The sequence below is a fragment of the Biomphalaria glabrata genome, chromosome 1 (genome assembly GCF_947242115.1).
Source record: "Biomphalaria glabrata chromosome 1, xgBioGlab47.1, whole genome shotgun sequence".
In the NCBI taxonomy this organism is placed as follows: domain Eukaryota; kingdom Metazoa; phylum Mollusca; class Gastropoda; family Planorbidae; genus Biomphalaria; species Biomphalaria glabrata.
In genome coordinates, this window is record NC_074711.1 from 68358423 (window position 1) to 68379413 (window position 20991).

At 35.1% G+C, this 20991-nt stretch overlaps 2 protein-coding genes across 2 annotated transcripts in view; both read right to left on the bottom strand.

Moving 5' to 3' along the window:
* Nucleotides 1–271: 271 nt before the first annotated feature.
* On the bottom strand, nucleotides 272–5363 carry LOC106050644 (uncharacterized). The gene is made up of 3 exons (XM_013205672.2): nucleotides 5169–5363; nucleotides 2754–2946; nucleotides 272–1176 (listed from the first exon to the last, which is right to left on the bottom strand). Exons 1-3 carry the CDS (start codon nucleotides 5173–5175, stop codon nucleotides 990–992), a joined length of 387 nt encoding a protein of 128 aa, XP_013061126.1. The 5' UTR covers nucleotides 5176–5363; the 3' UTR covers nucleotides 272–989.
* Nucleotides 5364–15429: 10066 nt separating this feature from the next.
* Nucleotides 15430–20991, bottom strand: part of LOC106062461 (uncharacterized) — a 33887-nt gene continuing 28325 nt past the window's right edge. The window contains exons 2-3 of the mRNA XM_056010389.1: nucleotides 19759–19962; nucleotides 15430–15927 (exon numbers count right to left, since the gene is read on the bottom strand). Of these exons, the coding sequence (XP_055866364.1) occupies nucleotides 15693–15927; nucleotides 19759–19962 (439 nt within the window). The 3' untranslated portion in view covers nucleotides 15430–15692. The remainder of the gene's footprint in view (nucleotides 15928–19758; nucleotides 19963–20991) is intronic.

Below are 20991 nucleotides of genomic sequence, written 5' to 3' on the forward strand. Positions count from 1 at the left end.
TTAATATTGAAGAAGAATGCTGCCCAGGACCTTCACTTACTAGAATCCGGTACTTTTATACACATTATATTACGTCGTGCGGTATTTTGTTGGGAAATTTCGCGCTAATTGTCGGCGCTTTTTTGTAGGCGCTTTTTTGTAGACGCTTTTTTGTTCACATTATTTTGTCAACCTACATTTGCGCTTCTGCAAATAATAGTTGTTGGAAGAATTTAATGTTACAACATTCAAAATGCACAAGGCCAACAGAAAACACAAAAAAATTAAAAGATTCCGTTTTACTATTTATTCTGGTATTTTTCACATTCAATGAAAAAGAAAAACAAAAAAACAATTGAACTAAAAAAAAAAAGTTTTGTTCATTGTTTGTACAAAGTTTTTGTTTCGTTTTATTTAGAAGTGTACGAGTGACTGTTTGTGTCATTTATTCAGATATATATATATAGAGAGAGATCTATTTGTGAAACGTTTTTGTTTTTCTAATTTCAAATTTTAAGATTTCATCGTCTGTTATTCTACATTTCACAACATTCTCCCACTTGATCTTTTCCTAAAAAAAATATTACTCTAGTTGCTAATTGCTCCAGTTACTAATTTGGCTGAAGTTTTCCACTGAAATAGAACTATATGTTTAATTTTGAAATGCAAGTTTGAAATAAATACTATGGAGAGATGTTCTCAGGACAAGAAATACAAATGATAGATTAAGAAATATATTTATAATAACAGGGACAAAAATATTATTGATAGATTAAGAAATAGATTTATAATGACAAAAAAGTTTCAGGAGACCTTCAGGTGCTTATCTAGATCTATACAGATAAAAAATATCATTCTAATACTTTGAGTGGGATCACTTTCTAAATTAATTTTACATTCAATAGTTTAACTGATAAGAAGGGATGTAACTCTACCAAATAATGTTCAGTGGAAGTCTCTTATTCAAAACAAAGTGTCACATGTCCCTCTTAGTGAATATCAAGTGATACTTATGGGACCACCTCTTCATTCTGGTTGACTGGATTGAGGTCATCACTGAGGGGTACTGTTGTATCGCTTTTCACAGGAGGTGCTTGAGTTGTATCTGCTAGTGGTGAAGTGCATTCATTCACCACACAATCATGAAGACATGTTTCATCCATGCACTTGGCCTTGCAAGTAGTTTCACAAAGACACCTAGAAAGAAACCAAACAGAGGAGTAATCTATGCGTGGCCGATTTCAGTTCATTAGCTGCTCATAAGAAAACATCGAAGAAATAAAGTATGACAAGAAGCCATCATTCACGCAATGCGTCTTTTCCCCTGGCTCTTCTTAAAAGGAGTTTAAACAAAGTACCCAGCTGCATGTCCCTTATGGATGTAATGTATATCTGTAGTACATATGTACGAATAAAATGCATTCCACTGGCAATTAATTAGCATCAATTAGTTTGGATCAGTGTAATAAAAATATCATGCATACATTTTTAACAAGCAAAAAGAAAATATCAAGCTCATCTAAGGGGAAAAACTCTACATTTATATAAGAAAATAATAATAACCAATAATTTATTGACTAATTGGTTAATTCTTTGATTGATTCATGTTTTGCTACATTAAACAAATAATTGTGTTAAGTTTCAACTTGGTCCGAAAATGGGTGTGGGTGAAATAACGTGTTTAGGAGCTCTACCAGACAGAGATTGAGTTGCTATTAGCTTTGTAAAAAAATGTAACAGCTCTATGTAAATACAGTGCTCTCTCATCGACTAGTTACAACAAACTTTCTTCTTTTTCTTCAACTAGAAAAATAAAGCAAAATATGAATTTTGTCTAAGGGAAAGAACTTACAATTATATATCTCAATAATGTAGACGTTATTTCCTTTATTCGTAAAAAAAATTACCAATAATTAATTGACTAATTGGTCATTACTAAGCTTATATTAACTCACTCTGTCTGTCTGTTAGGTAAAAGTTTGTACACGTTTGAGCATGATGGCGCGTCAGAACACAAGCAGTTGACGTAATTGTCTAAAAATTTAAAAAGGACAAAAGTGTTTGGGTGCCCTTTTATTGAACACCAGAAACTATAGTATTTCGTAGAAGTGAAATCAGGTAGAGACTAGTTTTCTTCTTCTTCATACTCATTGTTATGTTGGAGCGTTCAGATGACTAGACCAATACATGAGATGAACTGCGCAGTGGTTTCCAAATCAGGGAGCTCTCCATATAGTTTTCTTTCTATTGGGGTGTTTTGGGGCTAGTGTCTTATACGGGCCTCTTGATAAAGAGAGCAGTTTTGGAGGACGTGGTCGGCATTCTCTGGTGACATGAGACTAGCCGTATATTGCATATATTTTGAGATAGGTAACACTATTTCTATTGTTATTGTCTTGATATTGTTATTATGGAATACATCCTTTTTTTTTTATATTACTTTGTGTTGTTTGTTTGGAAAGTGGCGGGGGGCACAATTAACTGCCGGGCGCCATTTGTACGTAGGCAACAATTTAGACTATATTTTAATGTTCTACGAATCGAAATATTTCTAAATAGATTATGGTGAATCTGAGCATCAATGATGTATAAAAAGTGTACGCTGAATCAATAAAGTCATAGCTTATATTCAATGGATTTAATAAGAGTTATACACATTTCAAAAGGGCTAAGCTCTGAGCTTCGAAAGTATTAAATAAATGAATAGAGTGACGAATGTATAAATATTAACTACATTTAAATCTATCAGTCCTAAGTTGGAACGTAACTATCACCTGTTTTTAAAGCAGTCATTTTCACAAGCTGTTGTCGATCCAGTGCACAAGTTATTGTTCACCACTCCGCCAATTAACAGACAACGGCTTAAAACACTCGCATGGCAATTGGCTTTACAACTTTCCATGCAGTCTTGTAAGTCCTGGCTGAGAGTGATGGCAGCTATGCTTAAAGCTAAAACTGGCAATAATACTGCAGACATTGAAACGAGTTGGTGAGAAATAATGGCATGAACGTGTAGCATTGTTTTCAATAAAAAAAAAGTTCCCCTTTTAGACCTTGTGGTCTATAGGGCAGATGATGTAAAGGTCATCTGTTTCTGTGGCCTATGGTTAACTAGGACGTCATGTGGCCAGCACAACGATCAACCTCTTTACTTTTCCTCAAGGTACCCATTAAAGCTGGGTGGACTCAGAGGCGCCCTAAAGATCCCAAAATTTAAAATCCCAGTCTTCAACAGGATTCGAACCCGAAATTCCCAGTTCAGAAGCCAAGTTTAATGTATAATAATAAATAATTATTTAGTTCCAGAGGTAAAGCAGCTGGAATTGACAACAATCACCGGAAGTCCTAAAAGAAGGAGAAAGTGAAATAGTTGACCAACTGCATAAATTATTCAACAAAATTTGGTTCACAGAAACACCTCCCGGTGAGTGGAAAAAGGGCTTGCTAATAAAACTACCAAAGAGTGGCGATCTATCACAATGTGAGAAGTGGCGAGACATCACTTTGTTGTCTGTACCAAGCAAGATTTTCAGCAGACTCTTGCTAAACAGAATAAAGGGAGCATGCGACGAACACCTAAGAGAAGAACAGGCCCGATTCAGAAAAGGGAGATCTTGTGCTGACCAAATAGCAACACTCAGAATAATTGTAGAACAATGTGTCGAATGGCAATCTCCTCTTTATGCAACATTTGTCGACTTTGAAAAGGCTTTTGATAGTATCGACAGAGAATCTATCTAGAGAGTAATGAGACATTACGGTATCCCAAATAAAATAATAACAATAATTATAAACCTTGATGGTTTCACCTGCCAAGTAGCCCACTGTGGCAAGCTGTCAGACGAATTTCCAGCCACAACAGGAGTCAAACAGGGATGTCTTCTTTCACCACTCCTGTTCTTTCTAGTATTGGATAGGGTCACAAAAGAAGCCTGATCTAATTCAGAGAAAGGAATCCAATGGACTTTCACACAAAAGCTAGAAGATCTGGAATTTGCTGATGACATAGCCTTATTATCACACAGACTACTACAGACTACAGGATATGCAAGAAAATGTTACAGCTTTAAATTAGTAGGAAAAAGAGTAGGCCTCAAAATAAACCATAAAAAAGTACTTAAAGTAAACAATAAACAAATTAGAGACATAGAACTGGATTCTCAGACCATAGACCAAGTAGATAGTTTTATATACCTTGGGAGTGTAGTCAGTGTATCAGGTGGAACAGATGAAGACATTAAACGTCGTATAAATCTAGCGCGTCAGACATTTACACATCTAAAACCAACCTGGAAATCCCCTCACATCTCAAACAAGACTAAAATTAGAATCTTTAACTCTAATGTCAAGGCTGTCCTACTGTATGGTTCTGAAACATGGAGAACAAACAGACTTTCATCAACAAATGCCTGAGAATTATACTAAAAATACACTGGTACGACAAAGTAGAAAACACCAAACTGGGAGATAAGTGGGCAGACAAATATAGAGGTGCAGATCTTAGAGAGGAAGTGGAGATGGATTAGTCACACTTTTAGAAAAGGTACCAATAACAGAGCTAGGCAGGCCTTAGAGTGAAACCCCAGGGAACAAGACGTAGAGGAAGACCAAAAAGAACATGGCGACGCAGTATACTAGAGGAAGCCGAGAGGACCGGAAAGAGCAGGGAAGCCATAAAAAAAAACAGTGGAGAGTGACATATTTTGCTGAGGCCCTATGTTCCATGGGGAACTCAAAGGAATGATGTTGATGATTAAGTTCCAGATATAAAGTTTTCTCAGTACAATAACATTGATATCTGCTTGATAAACGTATTGGGGGGGGGGTAGATCTAGGATATTAGTTACACCTTCAAGAGATCATTCATTTTCATTGTACACTTTCGTCTGTAATGTAACATCCAGTCTTTATACATTTATTGGCATTACTTTTTTTTTTAAATGAACACCTGAAATTCATGTAGGCGCACTAATGGTCGTTAGACACAAGACAATTCCTATTACCAGATTTATTTCCTTTTCTTATAATAAAGTAGACATTTTTTTATCCTAAAACGTTTTGATAAGTTGTTTTTCTTTAAAATTAAACTATTAACATTAAAACACATTAATAAAAAAAATAATGAATACTTTAAAAACAAGAAAACTAGACTATAACTAATTGAACAAAACAAAAAATGTCCAACTTACAATTCATGATGACCGAGAAATCTTCAGATAATTTAAACAAGTAGTTTTCTAGTACAAGTTTCTTTAAGCCAAACAAAAGACCAACCTAAACGTACAAATGTATCTTACAACTTTCAAGTGAAGGACCCCACTGTATTTCTTTGGTTGACTTGGCTCACCCACTGGCTAGGTGAACAGCTGGTGCAGTGGTTTGTTAGTTCTCTTTGGAAACACTTCTAGTTAATCTAAAGAAAATAGGCCTAGTTGATTAGAATCATTCAAGTAGGTAGATTTTAAAAAATCCATAATTTCACCATCGTGATATTTCTATAATTTAAAAAAAAATCATATAAAAAGGCGTTTTTTATTGACCTAAATGATCCAATTAATTGATTTGTATTCTTTTTGCTGTATTTTTTAGTGGGAGTAGTTTCGCTGGTCTATAGCGTTGAGCCCGGCCTTGTGAAATAAGCTTTACAAACAATCAACAGAAATGAACTTTATTTCCAATCATTATTTCTTGGCTAAAGAAACAAACTTCCAGCCAGGCTAGCCCAACGAAACAACAGTTTTTATTTATGGAGGGTTGCAGCAGCAAATGTTAATTTTTCTTCACGTTTTAAAGTTAATGTCTTGAGTAGAAATTAGGCCAGAGCGGCCGCCCAGAGCAGACCATATTCGACAAGTCAACAAACTACTTGAAAAAAAAAAGCTTATATTAAGTGTATCAATTAGTTTGGCTCAGTCATGTAATTAGATTTGTTACATATTTAGACTAATAATTTAAAAAACCTGTGCGATTAGAAATATGTTTACCAATTGATTTTATTTAGCGCAATTTCATGCTTTTTAATACGCTGGGTTTTGGGAGTAAGAACTGGGTTATCGCTTTTTAAATGTATTTTTTTTTTAAATGGGAACGACCTGAATTCAAACTCGTGAGATAAAGCCTTCTCAGGTTACCCAAGCCAACACAGCAACCACACGGCTAGCTAGGAGCTTGTATAGTTATCTATTGTTTCTTTTTCATATTTGTGTTCACTAAGCCTCAGTCGACGACTTATAAAGGGAACTAATTCAGCTTATACCACCACTTCAGTCAAGTACAATCTCTTTTCCTTGTTAGATATATCAAACAAAATAATTAATTACTAATAGTTAATTAACTAATTGTTGTTGTTTTGTTTAAATTGATCCTTCTGTTTTCAGGTAAAAGAAATAATCGTGCAGAATTTCAGCTTGATTCGAAGTTGGGTGTTGAAGAAATAACATGTACAAACTTTTTACCAGACAGAGAGAGTGAGTTGTTATAAGCTTTGTAAAAAGCTAGCTGTGGCATTCATACTCTCCCGCCTTGACTACTATAACGCCGTGATAGCGGGTATACCCGATGACAAGATCGCCAAGCTGCTTCGAATTCAGAACAACGCCGCACGAACAGTCCTAAGAAAAACAAGACAAGATTCAGCTAATGTTCTCCTGGGAACGCTCCTTGACTTCCTGTGAAAGTGAGAATCGACTACAAGGTGGCCACACTTTGTCATCAGTGTATCTATAAAGAAATGCCCTTGTACCTTAGCAAACTGATCACTACATATGTCCCAAAGAGGCTCCTGCTCTCAATGGACTCAACGCTTCTGGCGGTGCCATATTTCTCCCTCAAAAGCTACAGTCTGCGAGCTTTTTTAGTGCACGGACCAAAGGTTTGAAACTCACTCCCCCATTGATCTCAGTCAGACATGCTACACTACATTCAAGAAGAACATTAAGATCTATCTGTTCAAAACTAAGATTAGTTTGTCATTTTAGCTCTCGTGTTTATGTTGTAATGCTATCACAGCGACCTGAGACACATTTTGTTTGTTAACAGCGCTCTATAAATTAAATTATTGTTATTTTTATTATTGTTTAAGTTGATTGTTCATACACACAACATCAACAACAACATGATTATAATTCGTATCTTATCTTATAAATTGCAGACTTTCCCTAAAAAGAGAAGATAACTTCGTCCTGAGCATATCCGCGTGTTAATCATCTTTACACCCTTTAATCTTTACTTGTACTGTTATATCATTGCGCTGTTATTGTGTTGTGTTTTTATCAGCTTTAGGGTGCTCTACTGTGAAGTTATTATGCTGTGAAGTTGCTCTACGATTAGTCCTAAATTTACCTATAGAACAGGTAACATAAGCAACAGCCTAGGGCCCCCCAAAAAAATTCCAGGGAAATTTTCAATTATCTTAAAGAAAGAGCAAGGGAAAAATTTCCTTCTGTTGATTACTAGGGGCTCCATGTCTCAGATAGTTTAGGGCCTTAGCAAGACTAAATCCGGTCCTGTCTACAGTGACATTACTATACTAGGGCGTTATCGTATTGTTACGTTACTGTCTAGAGAAGTTATTCTAAATAGAAGTTAATATACCGTGAAGTTAATCTACTGGGAACTTACTATACTGTGAAGTTTCTCTGCAATGAAGTTTATCTACTATGACGTTACTATACTGTAAAGTTTTACTGTAGAGCTATGAAATTGTAAAGCTATAAAACTGTGAAATTACTATATTTTGACATTTTTATAATGTAAGGTTACTTTACTTTGAAGTTACTATACGGTGAAGTTACTATTTATACTTTAAAGCTACTATACTTTGAAGTTACTAAACTTTGAGGCTACTACAAAATTACAAAAGTTACAAAACTGTGAAATTACTATATTGTGAAGTTACTATACTATGAGGCAACTACGACGTGGGATTACAGTCAATATCTTTACGAAATGTGCTTTGTAAGCTTCTTTAAGTGTTGACTCACAACTTTTCTTTCCGCCAGTTACAGCAACCTGCTCCACAAGCCATTCAACACTCGTTCCTGTATAATAGAAAGACTTAGCTTTTATGGTTGATTTATAACCAGGAACTTTTATGGTTGATTTATTACCAGGACTGCTTTCTATTTCATTTTGTTTTTAATTTAAAGCTGCTAAAATCAATCTTTACTAAATGAATTTATGAGACTCATAGGTGTATATGTTAGTGTATGTTGGTACGTGTTAGTGTGTTGGTAGATGTGAGCACTAGGTATATTCACAACCTTTCAGTAGCAGGTCTGCATAGTAACAAATCTTACTGGACACATTCGGTAGTGTAAATGCATAGGTATTAATATATTTAACATACGGACGTGATGCTTTCTCTTAGTAGTAAACGGAGTCAGATTTACTGCCCTCGGCTATTCACAAGACAGGGGCCTCCTCGAGAGTTTTGAAAATCCGAATTTCGACTGATCAGAAATGTTGACGTTGTTTTTTTTTTTTTTTTTCATACATTTTTTTTTACCGAAAATACTTTGGATAAATCTTATGGTTGGCAACACTCTTAGTTCAGAAGTGCCCTCTTTTAGCTCGTATATATTAATGCATCACTAGATTTCAGGCAGTGCATCAACCTAGTGTCTCACCCTCCACAATCTTAAAAAAAAGTTTTTAAAAAAATTAAAATAATAATAAATATAATCTTTATTATCCATAATGACATTCGTCTTACAATGTGTGCAATACACCAAACAAAACATTATAACTATAGAAAACGAAACTATGGATTATCACCAGACTTACTTATCATTTACATGTGACAAAGTTTATCTCAGATAGTTTCTATTTGTGATGGAGAAGTCACGAAACTTCATAAGTATATGTATATAAAGTATTTGTGAAGGGGGATTAAATGTACAAGCACTCTATTTAATTTTTCTAAAATATGTCATGCTTTTAGATAGAAGTATTAGTATTCATAAGTGGATTTTTATTCAAGCTTTGAAAAAAGTTAGAGGCTTCCACAAAAATCCTTCCCCGGGGCCTCCACTTGCTTCAATCCGGCCTTGATTGCACATAGTATATATTTTTTTTTGCTCAAATAGAATGTATGGCTCCAATGTATTATGTACTAAATTTTTATTGTCCAATTATTTATTTTGCACTTTATCTTTTAAATTGTATTTAAATATTTAACAGCTCTAATATATATATATATAACTATTTTGAAAAAAAACAAAAACTGAAGCACTTATACAATATATTTGTAATGGTTTAAAATTTGGTCTAATTACACGCTCGTGTTCGTCAGTGGGTGAGAAATAGTTCCTATGGTGAAGTGTACAGCTTTGAATGAGTAAATGGACTCCATTGATCAATATGAACTAGTAGATTAGCCAACGAGACAAACTACTATTTAATGTTATCTAAATCTATATCGATATTGCTCTTCAGCCAAAACAAAATTTGCGATGTTCATAAGAATCTAAGTACAACTTTATTTCTATATTCAAATCTCTAATTATCTAAAAATCGCAATTATTTTAATGTTTGACTTCCTGGGAAAGCGTACATAATATGGCTGACTTCGTAACATCTCTTCTTTTTGCAAGATCTCGATTTTTGATGGAATTCATCAGTAATAGTCTCTCTGTCTCTCTCTCTCTGTCTGTCTGTCTCTCTGTCACTCTCTGTCCCTCTCTGTCTCTATCTGTCTCTCTCTCTCTGTCTCTCTGTCACTCTGTTCCTCTCTGTCTCTATCTGTCTCTCTCTGTCTCTCTCTCTCTCTCTGACTCTCTCTCTCTCTGTTTTTCTGTCTGTTTGTCTTCTCTCTCTCGCCTATTACACGAAAAATAAAACTATTCGTAACTTTAAATAGAGCAAGACTTCCGGAGACATACTTATCAAACAAGATGTTTTTTTATCTTGGTCTAGGTATTTTGTGCGGCTCACTTTAAGACTTCAGTATACTGTATACCTTGTCGATCCAATCAATCAACAACATACACGCTGCATGACATTGTTCAACAAGGTCTCCATATGACGTCCTGTACTGCTAACATTCAGATCCATCAACATCTGCTCTCTGAACTTGAGCCCTGCTCTATCTTGAGTATATTATGTTTGTAGATAAAGAGGCTTAGTCAAAGTATGGCCAAATAATGTGTTAAAAAGCGTGGGCAAATAAAAATTGACGAGATGTCAACAGTGTATAGTTGTGTAAGCTGGGTCTGTACTCTGTACTGGCATGAGGGTCCAAAACTTAATATAATCTAACCATAACACTCAATATTTTTAGTTTAAACCGAATGTAATCAAACCATAACTCTCACTCTTTTCAGTTTAATCCGAATGAAATCAAACCATAACTCTCACTCTTTTCAGTTTAAACCGAATGTAATCAAACCATAACTCTCACTCTTTTCAGTTTAAACCGAATGAAATCAAACCATAACTCTCACTCTTTTCAGTTTAAACAGAATGTAATCAAACCATAACTCTCACTCTTTTCAGCTGTAACAATGTATTTGTCACACTTTTACCTCTTCCTACATTTTGTTTCTCACTCTTTCTTTTCTTGCTCTTTTTTCTTCCTCTCTGTTATCTCTTGTATTTGCTTTCTTTCCCTCTTTAATCCCTTTATTCTTTCTCTTACACCCTTCTCTTGGTGTCACATTCTTTTCTCTTTCACTTTTTCTCTATCACTATATTTTCTTCCTTTTCTAGTCACTTATTCTTTTGCTTTCTATTCATTACGTTCTCTCTATCCCTTTGTATAAATGTATCTCTCAATCTCTTGATTAGCTCTTGTTGTATCTTCTACACATTGGATTCTCTCTATCATGAGTGATTTGCCCCTGACTTTCTTCTCTTGCTGCATTGTCTCACCGTTCTCACCTTTTTTAAAAAAAACTATCTTCCTCTTACTGTCTTGCCACACTTACTTTCACTATCTTCCTCTTCCTGTCTTGCCACACTTGCTTTCACTATCTTCCTCTTACTGTCTTGTCACACTTGCTTTCACTATCTTCCTCTTACTGTCTTGCCACACTTGCTTTCACTATCTTCCTCTTACTGTCTTGCCACACTTACTTTCACTTTCTTCCTCTTACTGTCTTGTCACACTTGCTTTCACTATCTTCCTCTTACTGTCTTGCCACACTTGCTTTCACTATCTTCCTCTTACTGTCTTGCCACACTTACTTTCACTATCTTCCTCTTACTGTCTTGCCACACTTACTTTCACTATCTTCCTCTTACTGTCTTGTCACACTTACTTTCACTATCTTCCTCTTACTGTCTTGCCACACTTACTTTCACTATCTTCCTCTTACTGTCTTGCCACACTTACTTTCACTATCTTCCTCTTACTGTCTTGTCACACTTACTTTCACTATCTTCCTCTTACTGTCTTGCCACACTTACTTTCACTATCTTCCTCTTACTGTCTTGTCACACTTACTTTCACTATCTTCCTCTTACTGTCTTGCCACACTTGCTTTCACTATCTTCCTCTTACTGTCTTGCCACACTTGCTTTCACTATCTTCCTCTTACTGTCTTGTCACACTTGCTTTCACTATCTTCCTCTTACTGTCTTGCCACACTTACTTTCACTATCTTCCTCTTCCTGTCTTGCCACACTTACTTTCACTATCTTCTCTTTGAAAAAAAACCTGTCTTGTCTCAATTTCTCAATTCTCTTATTGTATCAAATAACTCCACTTCACTAATTTTTCTTTGAAAAATAAACTGTCTTGTCTCAATTTTCTTATTGTATTAACTCACTCTACTTCACTATCACCTTTTTCTGACCTTTCCAACGTTCACTCTTCTTTCTTTTCAATGTTTCCATTTTTCTTTCATCATTTCTTCTCACATTTGTTTTGTCGTTTCTCTTACATTTTTCTCTCTATGACACTTACAAGCTCGTTCTCTTTTCTTTCTCTCATTCCCTTATTATTTAATCTGACAACTCTCTTTGTAAATAGTCTTACCTGATCCATCAGTTACAAATACACATCTCAGCTTACACCAGGTTTAATTTGATTAACCTAACTTCTCTTACCATGTTATCGATTGATAGTAACAAAAATAATTCATAGATTTCAACGTTCAGCAACGGATTCAAATTTCTCTTCCTGTAATCCAACGAAATAATGTGTGTACAGGCCTATATAAGATTTAATTGTTTCCATACTCTAATGTACTGTGTTTATTTGTTTTCTATATTTGTAGTTCAGGTTTTTGTTTTGCTGTTATGTTTTATGTGCACATTTTATTTGATTATTACACCATGATTACACTAGAATGTTTTGTGTGTGTATGTGTTCTACGTATGTTGTATTAGTAGACCTTTTATCTGCATGTTGGACTGAACTAGTTTACCTATTGTCTTTTCATTTAATGATTTATTTGAATATCTTACCATCAGGTCTATGTTTGATCTGTATGCTATATCAGTATGTAATACCAGTATTTTATACTTTTATGTTATACCCGTATGGTATACCTGTATATCTAACTGTAGTCTATACAATGTATGTTTTATTTGTATTTTATACCAGTATGTTATACCTTTATGTTAGGCCAGTATGTTAAATCTGTATTTTTGTACCAGTAGGTATATTCTCTATTTTAAGCCAGTATGTTATGCCTGCATTTTTCTTACTTGTAGGTTATGTTAGTATATTTTATCTGTATATTATATTAGTTATACTTTTATGTTATACCTGAATGTTAATACCTATATATTTTGCCTTTTGTTATTGATGTATGTTGTACCTGTATGTTTTACATTTTTCCCTGCATGTTTATCTGTATGTGTAACATGTATGCTCTACATTATGTTCTACCTGTTTGTTTACACTTATGTTTTACATGTTGTACCTCTATGTTCAGCATGTGTTCTAATGCAAGTCTGGACACTACTAAACAAGAAAATAAATGAATCTGGAGACTGGAGTTTGAAAAACTAAATCTGGACACTACTTTCTACACATCACAGGACTTCTACCGATCAATCGTTGTTTGTGACGTACGAAGAATGGTATCTGCTGGTCACCGTTTAGGTTTTATTATCGCGATCAGTCAAATGCCAGTGTATGTGGTATCAAACATCTTTCAACACTAGTCACATTGAAAACAAAAAGCGAGAGAAAGATTTAACGACAATAGAACCAAAAGACTTCGTGTGGTGGAAATACTTAAGCGCCACCTTGACTTTGCTGGCCAATTGATAACAGGCTGGTCATAAAGTGTTTTACTGGACGGGCACGAGGAGCGACAGACTAATGGCTATTTCTGGCGTGGGTCATTTTATGATTGTTAGATTTATGAGAAAATGACCCCAACTAATTCATTAAATGACAAATCAGCAGGCTGTTTTTTTTTTTAAGTTTAGTTAAACTATTCTACTAGTACTGGCTATATATAAGTTCCTCTTTCATACCTTGCGATCTATAGGACAGATAATGTAAAGGTCATCTGTTTCTATGGCCTACGGTTAGGAAGGGTGTTATGTAGCCAGCACAACGACCAACCACCTTTACTTTTCCCCAACTAATGTCAGATACACATTAAAGCTGTGTGGACTCCAAGCGCCTTGAAGATCTCGAAATAAAACCCCCAGTCTTCATCAGGATTTGAACCGTTTATGATCAAGGAACCATATCTTTTTTTCAACTTGTATTTTTCCTGTAAATGTTCTATTGCCCAGACTTAAGTGGCTAGAACAACTCAAAAGTACTATCTCCAACGTTTGGCTCCATCAAATATATTAAAGAAACCCAAGTTCTCCTGACCTAATGCTGTACTCTGGGCCATCAGTCTTACAAAATTAAGTTTAAATATCATGGCCAAATCAATTGTAAGTTTGCTTGTATGACGTTCCATGGATTCAGGCCTCCTTCCTAAATATTTGGTTGGTTAGGTTTTATTATCACCATCAGTTCCAATGCCAGTGTCTGTTGTATCAAACATCTTTCAACACTAGTCACATAACTTGCTAACAAAATTGGCCTGCAATACCGAAATGAACAGAGCTCTCTGGTGTTCAGAACTTTGATTTAGCCTCAGGTCTTTCCTTAGAGCATGCAGGTAGTGATATTGGTGGGGACATGTCTGTCGCAGCAACCTTGGCAACTGATGTTCGCCTTTCTGGCACTGGATAAACTTGTTTCCAAATACAAATGGAGCGTTAGAGGATGAGTGGACCCTGTCAACGTTAAGTCTTGTACAGTTCCATAAATCAATTAGAATTATTTTTATTACTTTAATTACTACTATTATTATAATACTAATTTTTGCTTTAAATATAATCATATAAATACTTCTAACTTTCATACAGTAGCAGTTACATACTAGACACTAACTTCTAATTTGATATTAAAGTACTTCATTCCCTATAAGAGAGATAAGAACAATGTAGTAATGTCTAGAGAATTATTTCCTACTGATCTCCCTTCGCTTTAGAAAATCTGTAACAGTTTTATACATATGTAGCCTGCCTTCTGTTTCCATTAATAATTTTTAAACGAGTCAAAAGTGTTCCTGAAAATATCTATGCATTGAAAAGATTTATTTTCCTAATCTTATAAATCTGATAAAATATGAACGTTACTTCAAAAAGAGAAGATGATTAACCAGCGGAGTGCGTAGCATAGCTTGAGCTTGAGCTTAGAGAGTTAAAGTTTTGTAGTTCTCATTTAACCTCACTCATCAGCGTCTATATTTTTTCTAATCATCAGTTTTAAGAACATATTTTATTTTGACCAAGAAATTGGGGAACATTTCAATTATGTCTACATTTTGACCAAGAAACTGACGAGTCCTTCATGTTTGTCCATAGTTTGACCAAGAAATTGAAGAGCCCTTCATGTTTGTCCATAGTTTGACCAAGAAACTGACGAGCCCTTCATGTTTGTCCATAGTTTGACCAAGAAATTGAAGAGCCCTTCATGTTTGTCCATAGTTTGACCAAGAAACTGACGAGCCCTTCATGTTTGTCCATAGTTTGACCAAGAAACTGACGAGCCCTTCATATTCGCCCACAGTTTGACTATGATGAAGAAGGTCAAGCTGATCTTGTTGTTTGAACAATTTTTATACAATGAAAGCAGAATGGAAATTCTCTCTAGCATTTTTCGTAGGGTTTGCAGGCCGGTTGAAAATATTTGTTATTAGAATATTTTTTTTGTGCTATTTGAACTGTAGAGTTATTTATCTCATATTTATCTCAATCTAAAAAAAAGTGTAAAGAGACTTTGAAAAGATTATTGCAAAGAGCCATTGGCTTCATACTTCAGCAGGTCCCAAAATATAGCCTGAGGAAATGTGAGTGTCACAAAGTTCCAGTCCATGCAGAAGTTGAAGCGAGAGAATTTATGTTTGAACAACATTACATATACAATGTTCTATAACATCCAACATAGTAAACATTAAATTCAAAAATAGTCAAACATGTTATCAGTGGTTTAATATCTTTAATTTAGAGTTTAAATTTTGATGTCATAGATTCCTTGATGGCTTGGCGAGACAAAACAGTGACACTTTTTAAGTTATTAACTCTAAAACAGTTTTATAAAGAAACTAATCCTTAATGTTTTTATATATTTGTTTTATTTAGTAATTTGACCTATTCAAGTCACGAGAAATTCTTTTTTTTTTATAGTTTTTACTTTATTTACCCTAAACTTATTATTTTTTTCACGCAATTTAAAATTATAAAATACTTTACAAGTGTATTCGATTTTGAAAAATGCGAAATGTTTTGTGTCCACACAGCTTACAACAGGTCGATGAGGAGACGGAACTGTCGACCTCCTTCTCTAAGACACAGCAAAGGCAATAGTCAACATCTTCTCGGACTTCCTGGTCATTGAAGTCCAGGTCTAACACTTCTTTCGACACCTCCTGGCTGACCACAGGCTGTTGGTCGTCTGCTACTGACACTGAACGTTTGCCCATACTGCAAGAGAAACGGAGATTGGTTTACAAATAAAAGAACATTTGAACTTGTTTTCATATTAGATCTAGTTTTCTGTTCTTAGTGGGTTGAGGAATACCTTTTTTTTTTAATACCATATTTCTGACAAATGTGCTGGTATTGTCTTTTTTTTTTATAAATCTTTTTTTTTCTTGTCATTGGGTTGCTGGCATGTTCGAGGCGATATTCATCCGTATTTAATTTGTTTTGCTTGTTTTATTAGGTTTTAATTTAATTAGTGAAAAGCAATTATTAACTAATTGCATGAAAGATTGATAAATTAAGAAAAAAAAGTAATATGATTTTAGAAACAAAAATGAACCAAGGAAAAGAAACTTCAATCATAACTTATATTCAAATTTGACATTCTCAAAGCCACTCGCTCATTATTTATATCATAATATTAAACAACAATTTTTTGTCTTTAACAGTGCAGCCGCTTAATTCTAAAGATACTGTACCTACAAATGTGATTAACCGGGACGTCTTATAAACAGAATGGAAAGTAGGCTACATCCGTAAACGAGTCTCTCTCATATGTATACCACTTTCCATGTGAAAACCAGTTTAAACGAGTTCTACTGTATTAGACACATGCTTATGAGTGCTAATTTGGTTTATTGAGTGCTTTCAGCCCAAATAAGTTTAAAAATAAATTTTAGAGCGTCTGTTGTTAATCCTTTCCCTACCTAAAATGTATACATAGAATAGTACTGCATGGAATACCACTTTATTTAGCTGTTAATGAAAATTGAAGGCCAACATATCCAAACATCGATATGCGCAGACAATCGTCGATCGTCCGATGAGAAATACAACTAGAGCTGAGAATCAGGTCAAATCCACTCCAAAAGATTCCAATGTCGGAGAGAAAGTTTACTTCGAAGAATGTCAGAAAGAAAATGTCGTAGGAAAACAGCCATCACACAAATCATAAAACGATCAAAACAGAGAAGCGACATTTAAATACAAGGACGTCAAGGAGGATGAAATACCTACTTTTAGAAACTTTTAACTATTTATTTACAAGTCAAAAGGACTCCAATCAAGACCACCAGAACTGAGGAATAGCCAAGGCTCTCGACAGATATTTCAACAGAATTTTTTTTTTCAAAAGGAAGGGTGTTCATAGTTGTCAATTTATTTTTTATTTTGTTCACCTCAGTGGCCAGAGAGTAAAAAAAAAAAGTTTGCTTAATTGTATTGTACCATAACCATATTAAACATATCAAGAGCCACTGAGCACCATTTAAAAAATAAACAAAAAACAAAAGCAGAATACCAAACAGAGTTTCAGCTATGTCCGTCCTACAGGGCATTTCAGACTTTAAAATGGAACTTTTAATTTAATACACATTGTTCAATATAGATTCTATATTTATATCTGCATCATTGTGGCAAGTGTGTCGCTTAGTGAACACATACCATGACCTATATAATCTTTCAATAAAATGTATTTTCCTAGATAACGCATTTCACGCCTGCAAACAATCTATTCGTCAAATATATTTTATCCCTGCATGGGCCCTAATGCTAACTTCATTAATTGTTTGGCGCGGCTAACAAATAAAGTTAGAAAGTCGTGCACGTGAAGCCAGGCAAACAAGTCGTTAATGTGACAGGATATCAATAGATATGGCAGGGAAAAAAGACGTTGAGCCTTTGCTAAACTGAAAGACCAGGGTTTGAATTCCTTTTCTTTGAGTAAAGTCATTTTTTAGTCATATTAGAATCGGCGGAGATGACCTTTTATTCTGAGAGCATTTGAAGAAACTAAAAGTATTCGTAGCCCACAACACACACACAAACACATGAGCACGCACACACACACACACACACACACCAAAACTAAAGACCAGCACACACACACACACAAACACATGAGCACCAGCACACACACACCAAAACTAAAGACCAGCACACATCACTAAGTTCACTTTTCAAATAATGATGTTCACGAGCTCCTGACTGGATGTTTCTAAGCCCTCTGCTGTAACAGAGCAACTCTTTAGGTGTAGTTGTTATTGTCACACTCAATATTCTGTTCAAATCTGGGGGGGGGGCGGAAGAAAAGGGTTTATATAGAACTATAACAAATGAAGATTTAAAAAAAAAAGACAAGGAAAACTTTTCTGTATTACTTTTCATTAGCACAGATGTCATTGTCTAAAACTCCCAACTAAACTTTCAATTCCTTAGATCACGATCGAAAGCCTGATCTGTTTGAAGAACCTACATTGAAGAACAAGACCTTCAAGAGTTACGTCATCCTACTCTAGTTGTGGGCATAACTTATTGAACTTCTTTGAAACCTCATTTTAAACATTTCTTTACAGGATTATATAAATCCTTAGACTCAACCCTGCACACCCCACACCGACCGCTCTCCCTGACCTGTAGAGACATTGATTAGGACCTTTTAATATTCATTACTTTAGGACAGTCAGCCTATTATTTACAAGAAACATCTTAATTAATAGAGTTTTTAAATTTTCATTGAGCAAAGGTTCTTGACCACGTGGTAAGAATATTTTTAAAAACTCCATTACATCGAATTGATGTCTCCCATTGCTCCGTGGAATATTAGATGAAGGAATTGAACATAAAACACTTTCAAGCAATAAAACAAAATATGGTGATCATGCGTATTGGTTATCAGTGTGTTTACTAAGCTTATATTAACTCACTCCACGTCTGGTACACATTTTGCACACGTCATTTCTCCCGCTTCTCATTCTCGGATCAAGTTGAAATTTTACGCAATTATTCCAAGTCGATGACAATACAAGAATCACTAAATAAAAAAATTAAAATAACCAGTTCATCAATTAGGGGTAATTAATTAAATGTGTTTTATATAGAAAACGTGAGTTGAACTTTGCAGTATTGAGAGATATGGAAGTGATTTGGCGGTTCTTCTAATTAGATACGCCTTTTTCTTAATTTTTTTTTAAATTTCTCTTCCTTCATAGGCCGACATTACAAAAGAAAGCATGTACCCAAAAAAAAAAAGCCGACCAAAGCGTGCTGCTTAACACAATGATATTTCTGTCTACATATAGTTTAAGACCATCGATTTTATTTTAAGGACATTGTTGCTGTACAAATCGAATAATTATTTCAAATAAAAGTGTCACATTGCGATCATGTCTGCAAGATTTTCTGAAACAAGAGTTACATGTCCTAAGGAAAAGTTTGAAACATTTGTTCTACAGCGGCTTTTAAATTCACAAGTTGGATAGATGTCTTCAAGGAATGTGATGAACGTTCGAGAATTCACATGAATTTTTTTTATAAATCTATCGTTGCATGATAATCAGTATTGGCATTTCCATGTGTTCAATTTAATTAAACCAAAAAGAAAAAGTTAGTTAAATCAGATATTAGGCAAAGCTATCTCTTGAACACTCAACGCTACTTGTGGTAGTTCTCAAATTTAGTCGCTGTGAATCTCACCCACCTCCTTACCATGGGTACTACGCGTCATGCATTTAGTCATGCATGTTAACCAATGACCTAAATTCTAAAGTCACTGGTTTTCCTGGCTAGCTCAGGCAACCCATTCCATGCTCTAATAGCACTAGGGAAAAAGGAGCATTTGTACAAATTTGTCCTAGCATATAGAACGAGGAATGTGCCTTTATCTTTGTCTTTCTGGGTATTACGGCAATTACATCAAAAAATTCTACCTACAGAGAAGAAATTTTGGAAACATCTCTATAAAGATTTTCGAGATTTAGTGAAACACCTCTACATGGTATCATGAGATTTGGGAAACATCTATATATAAATAGATAGAAATTAAAGATTGACCTTTTCATGCACTTGTAACAACAGTTGCTATTGAACGAGTTCGAACAACAATGGCAGGCTACTTGATTGATTCTCTTGGAGCGCCACACTGTGTCGTCTGCTTGGGTCTCGAGACTGAGATCTTCTTCCTCATTGGACGGGAAACTAGCCACTCGGGTTGAAAACACGAACGTGATCATTATATAGGTCAGAGCCAACATCGTGCTGGAGATTAGACATAAGACAAAAATATCAATAATCAAGTTTAATCCAATTCTGATCAGTTCATAAGTATCCGTAGCATTCTACATTGTACAATACAAGTGAATAACTTTATAATAATCCCCCACCCCCCAAAAAGAAAAACCTTCTTTATATCAAATTTTATTATATTGAAAGTCATGTGCTTATTTGATTGTGCTGTATCTAAGGTCGACCTATAGATAACGTAAATGATTGGACTGAAAATACTTTGGGCGGCTATTACATTTTACTAGATCATTTGATGAAATAAAACGATTGCCTTGTGGGTGAGTGGTAAAGCGCTTGGTTTCCAAACCGAGAGATCCCAAGTTCGAATTTCGGAGAACACTGGACTTTTGAATAATGGGATTTTAAGGACAACTTTAATGGCTACCTGACTTTAGTTGTCGAAAGTAAAGGCGGTTGGTCGTTGTACTGGTCAGATGACACCCTCGTTAACCAGTATATATATATATATAGTTCTTCCATCCAGGGGGCTGACGGCTTTGCACTGGGGTTTTATGCCTCCTCATGTGGCTGGTGAGACCGGTAAAATTATTTTATTACACTTAGACCCTCCCTGAGCCTTTCGTTGCACTAAACGGTAAGCTGTGTCCATAAAAATCGTTTTACAGCATGTCCACAGCCTCTTCCCAGCTGGGGTCCACTGCCCAGAGGTCCTCCATACATGTTAAATGAGGCCGTCCCTGTTAGTGTTCTCCTCAATTCTGCCTCTAGGTTATCCTCTTTACCATTCATTCTATCGGAAAACAGGTTCCGCAAACCTAATGAGACGCTCGGTAACATCCTCACTAAGTGCCCGTTCATCATAGGATTTCTTTGTTTGTGACCCGATCTCTGTGACTCCTACAAATCCATCTTAGCTACTTCTGCAGAGCCACACTTAGCCTCATCTCTATTTTTTCAGCTAATATCCATGTCTTGTATGAATACTTCGCCTTTGCGATGATGATTGTGTCAAATAGGTGGATTTTCTTTTTAGTAAAGCTT

Coding starts and splice junctions, on each gene's coding strand:
- LOC106050644 (XM_013205672.2), bottom strand. Junction 1,177..2,753: donor AATGACTGCTTTAAAAACAG/GTGATAGTTACG, acceptor GTTTCTTTCTAG/GTGTCTTTGTGAAACTACTT.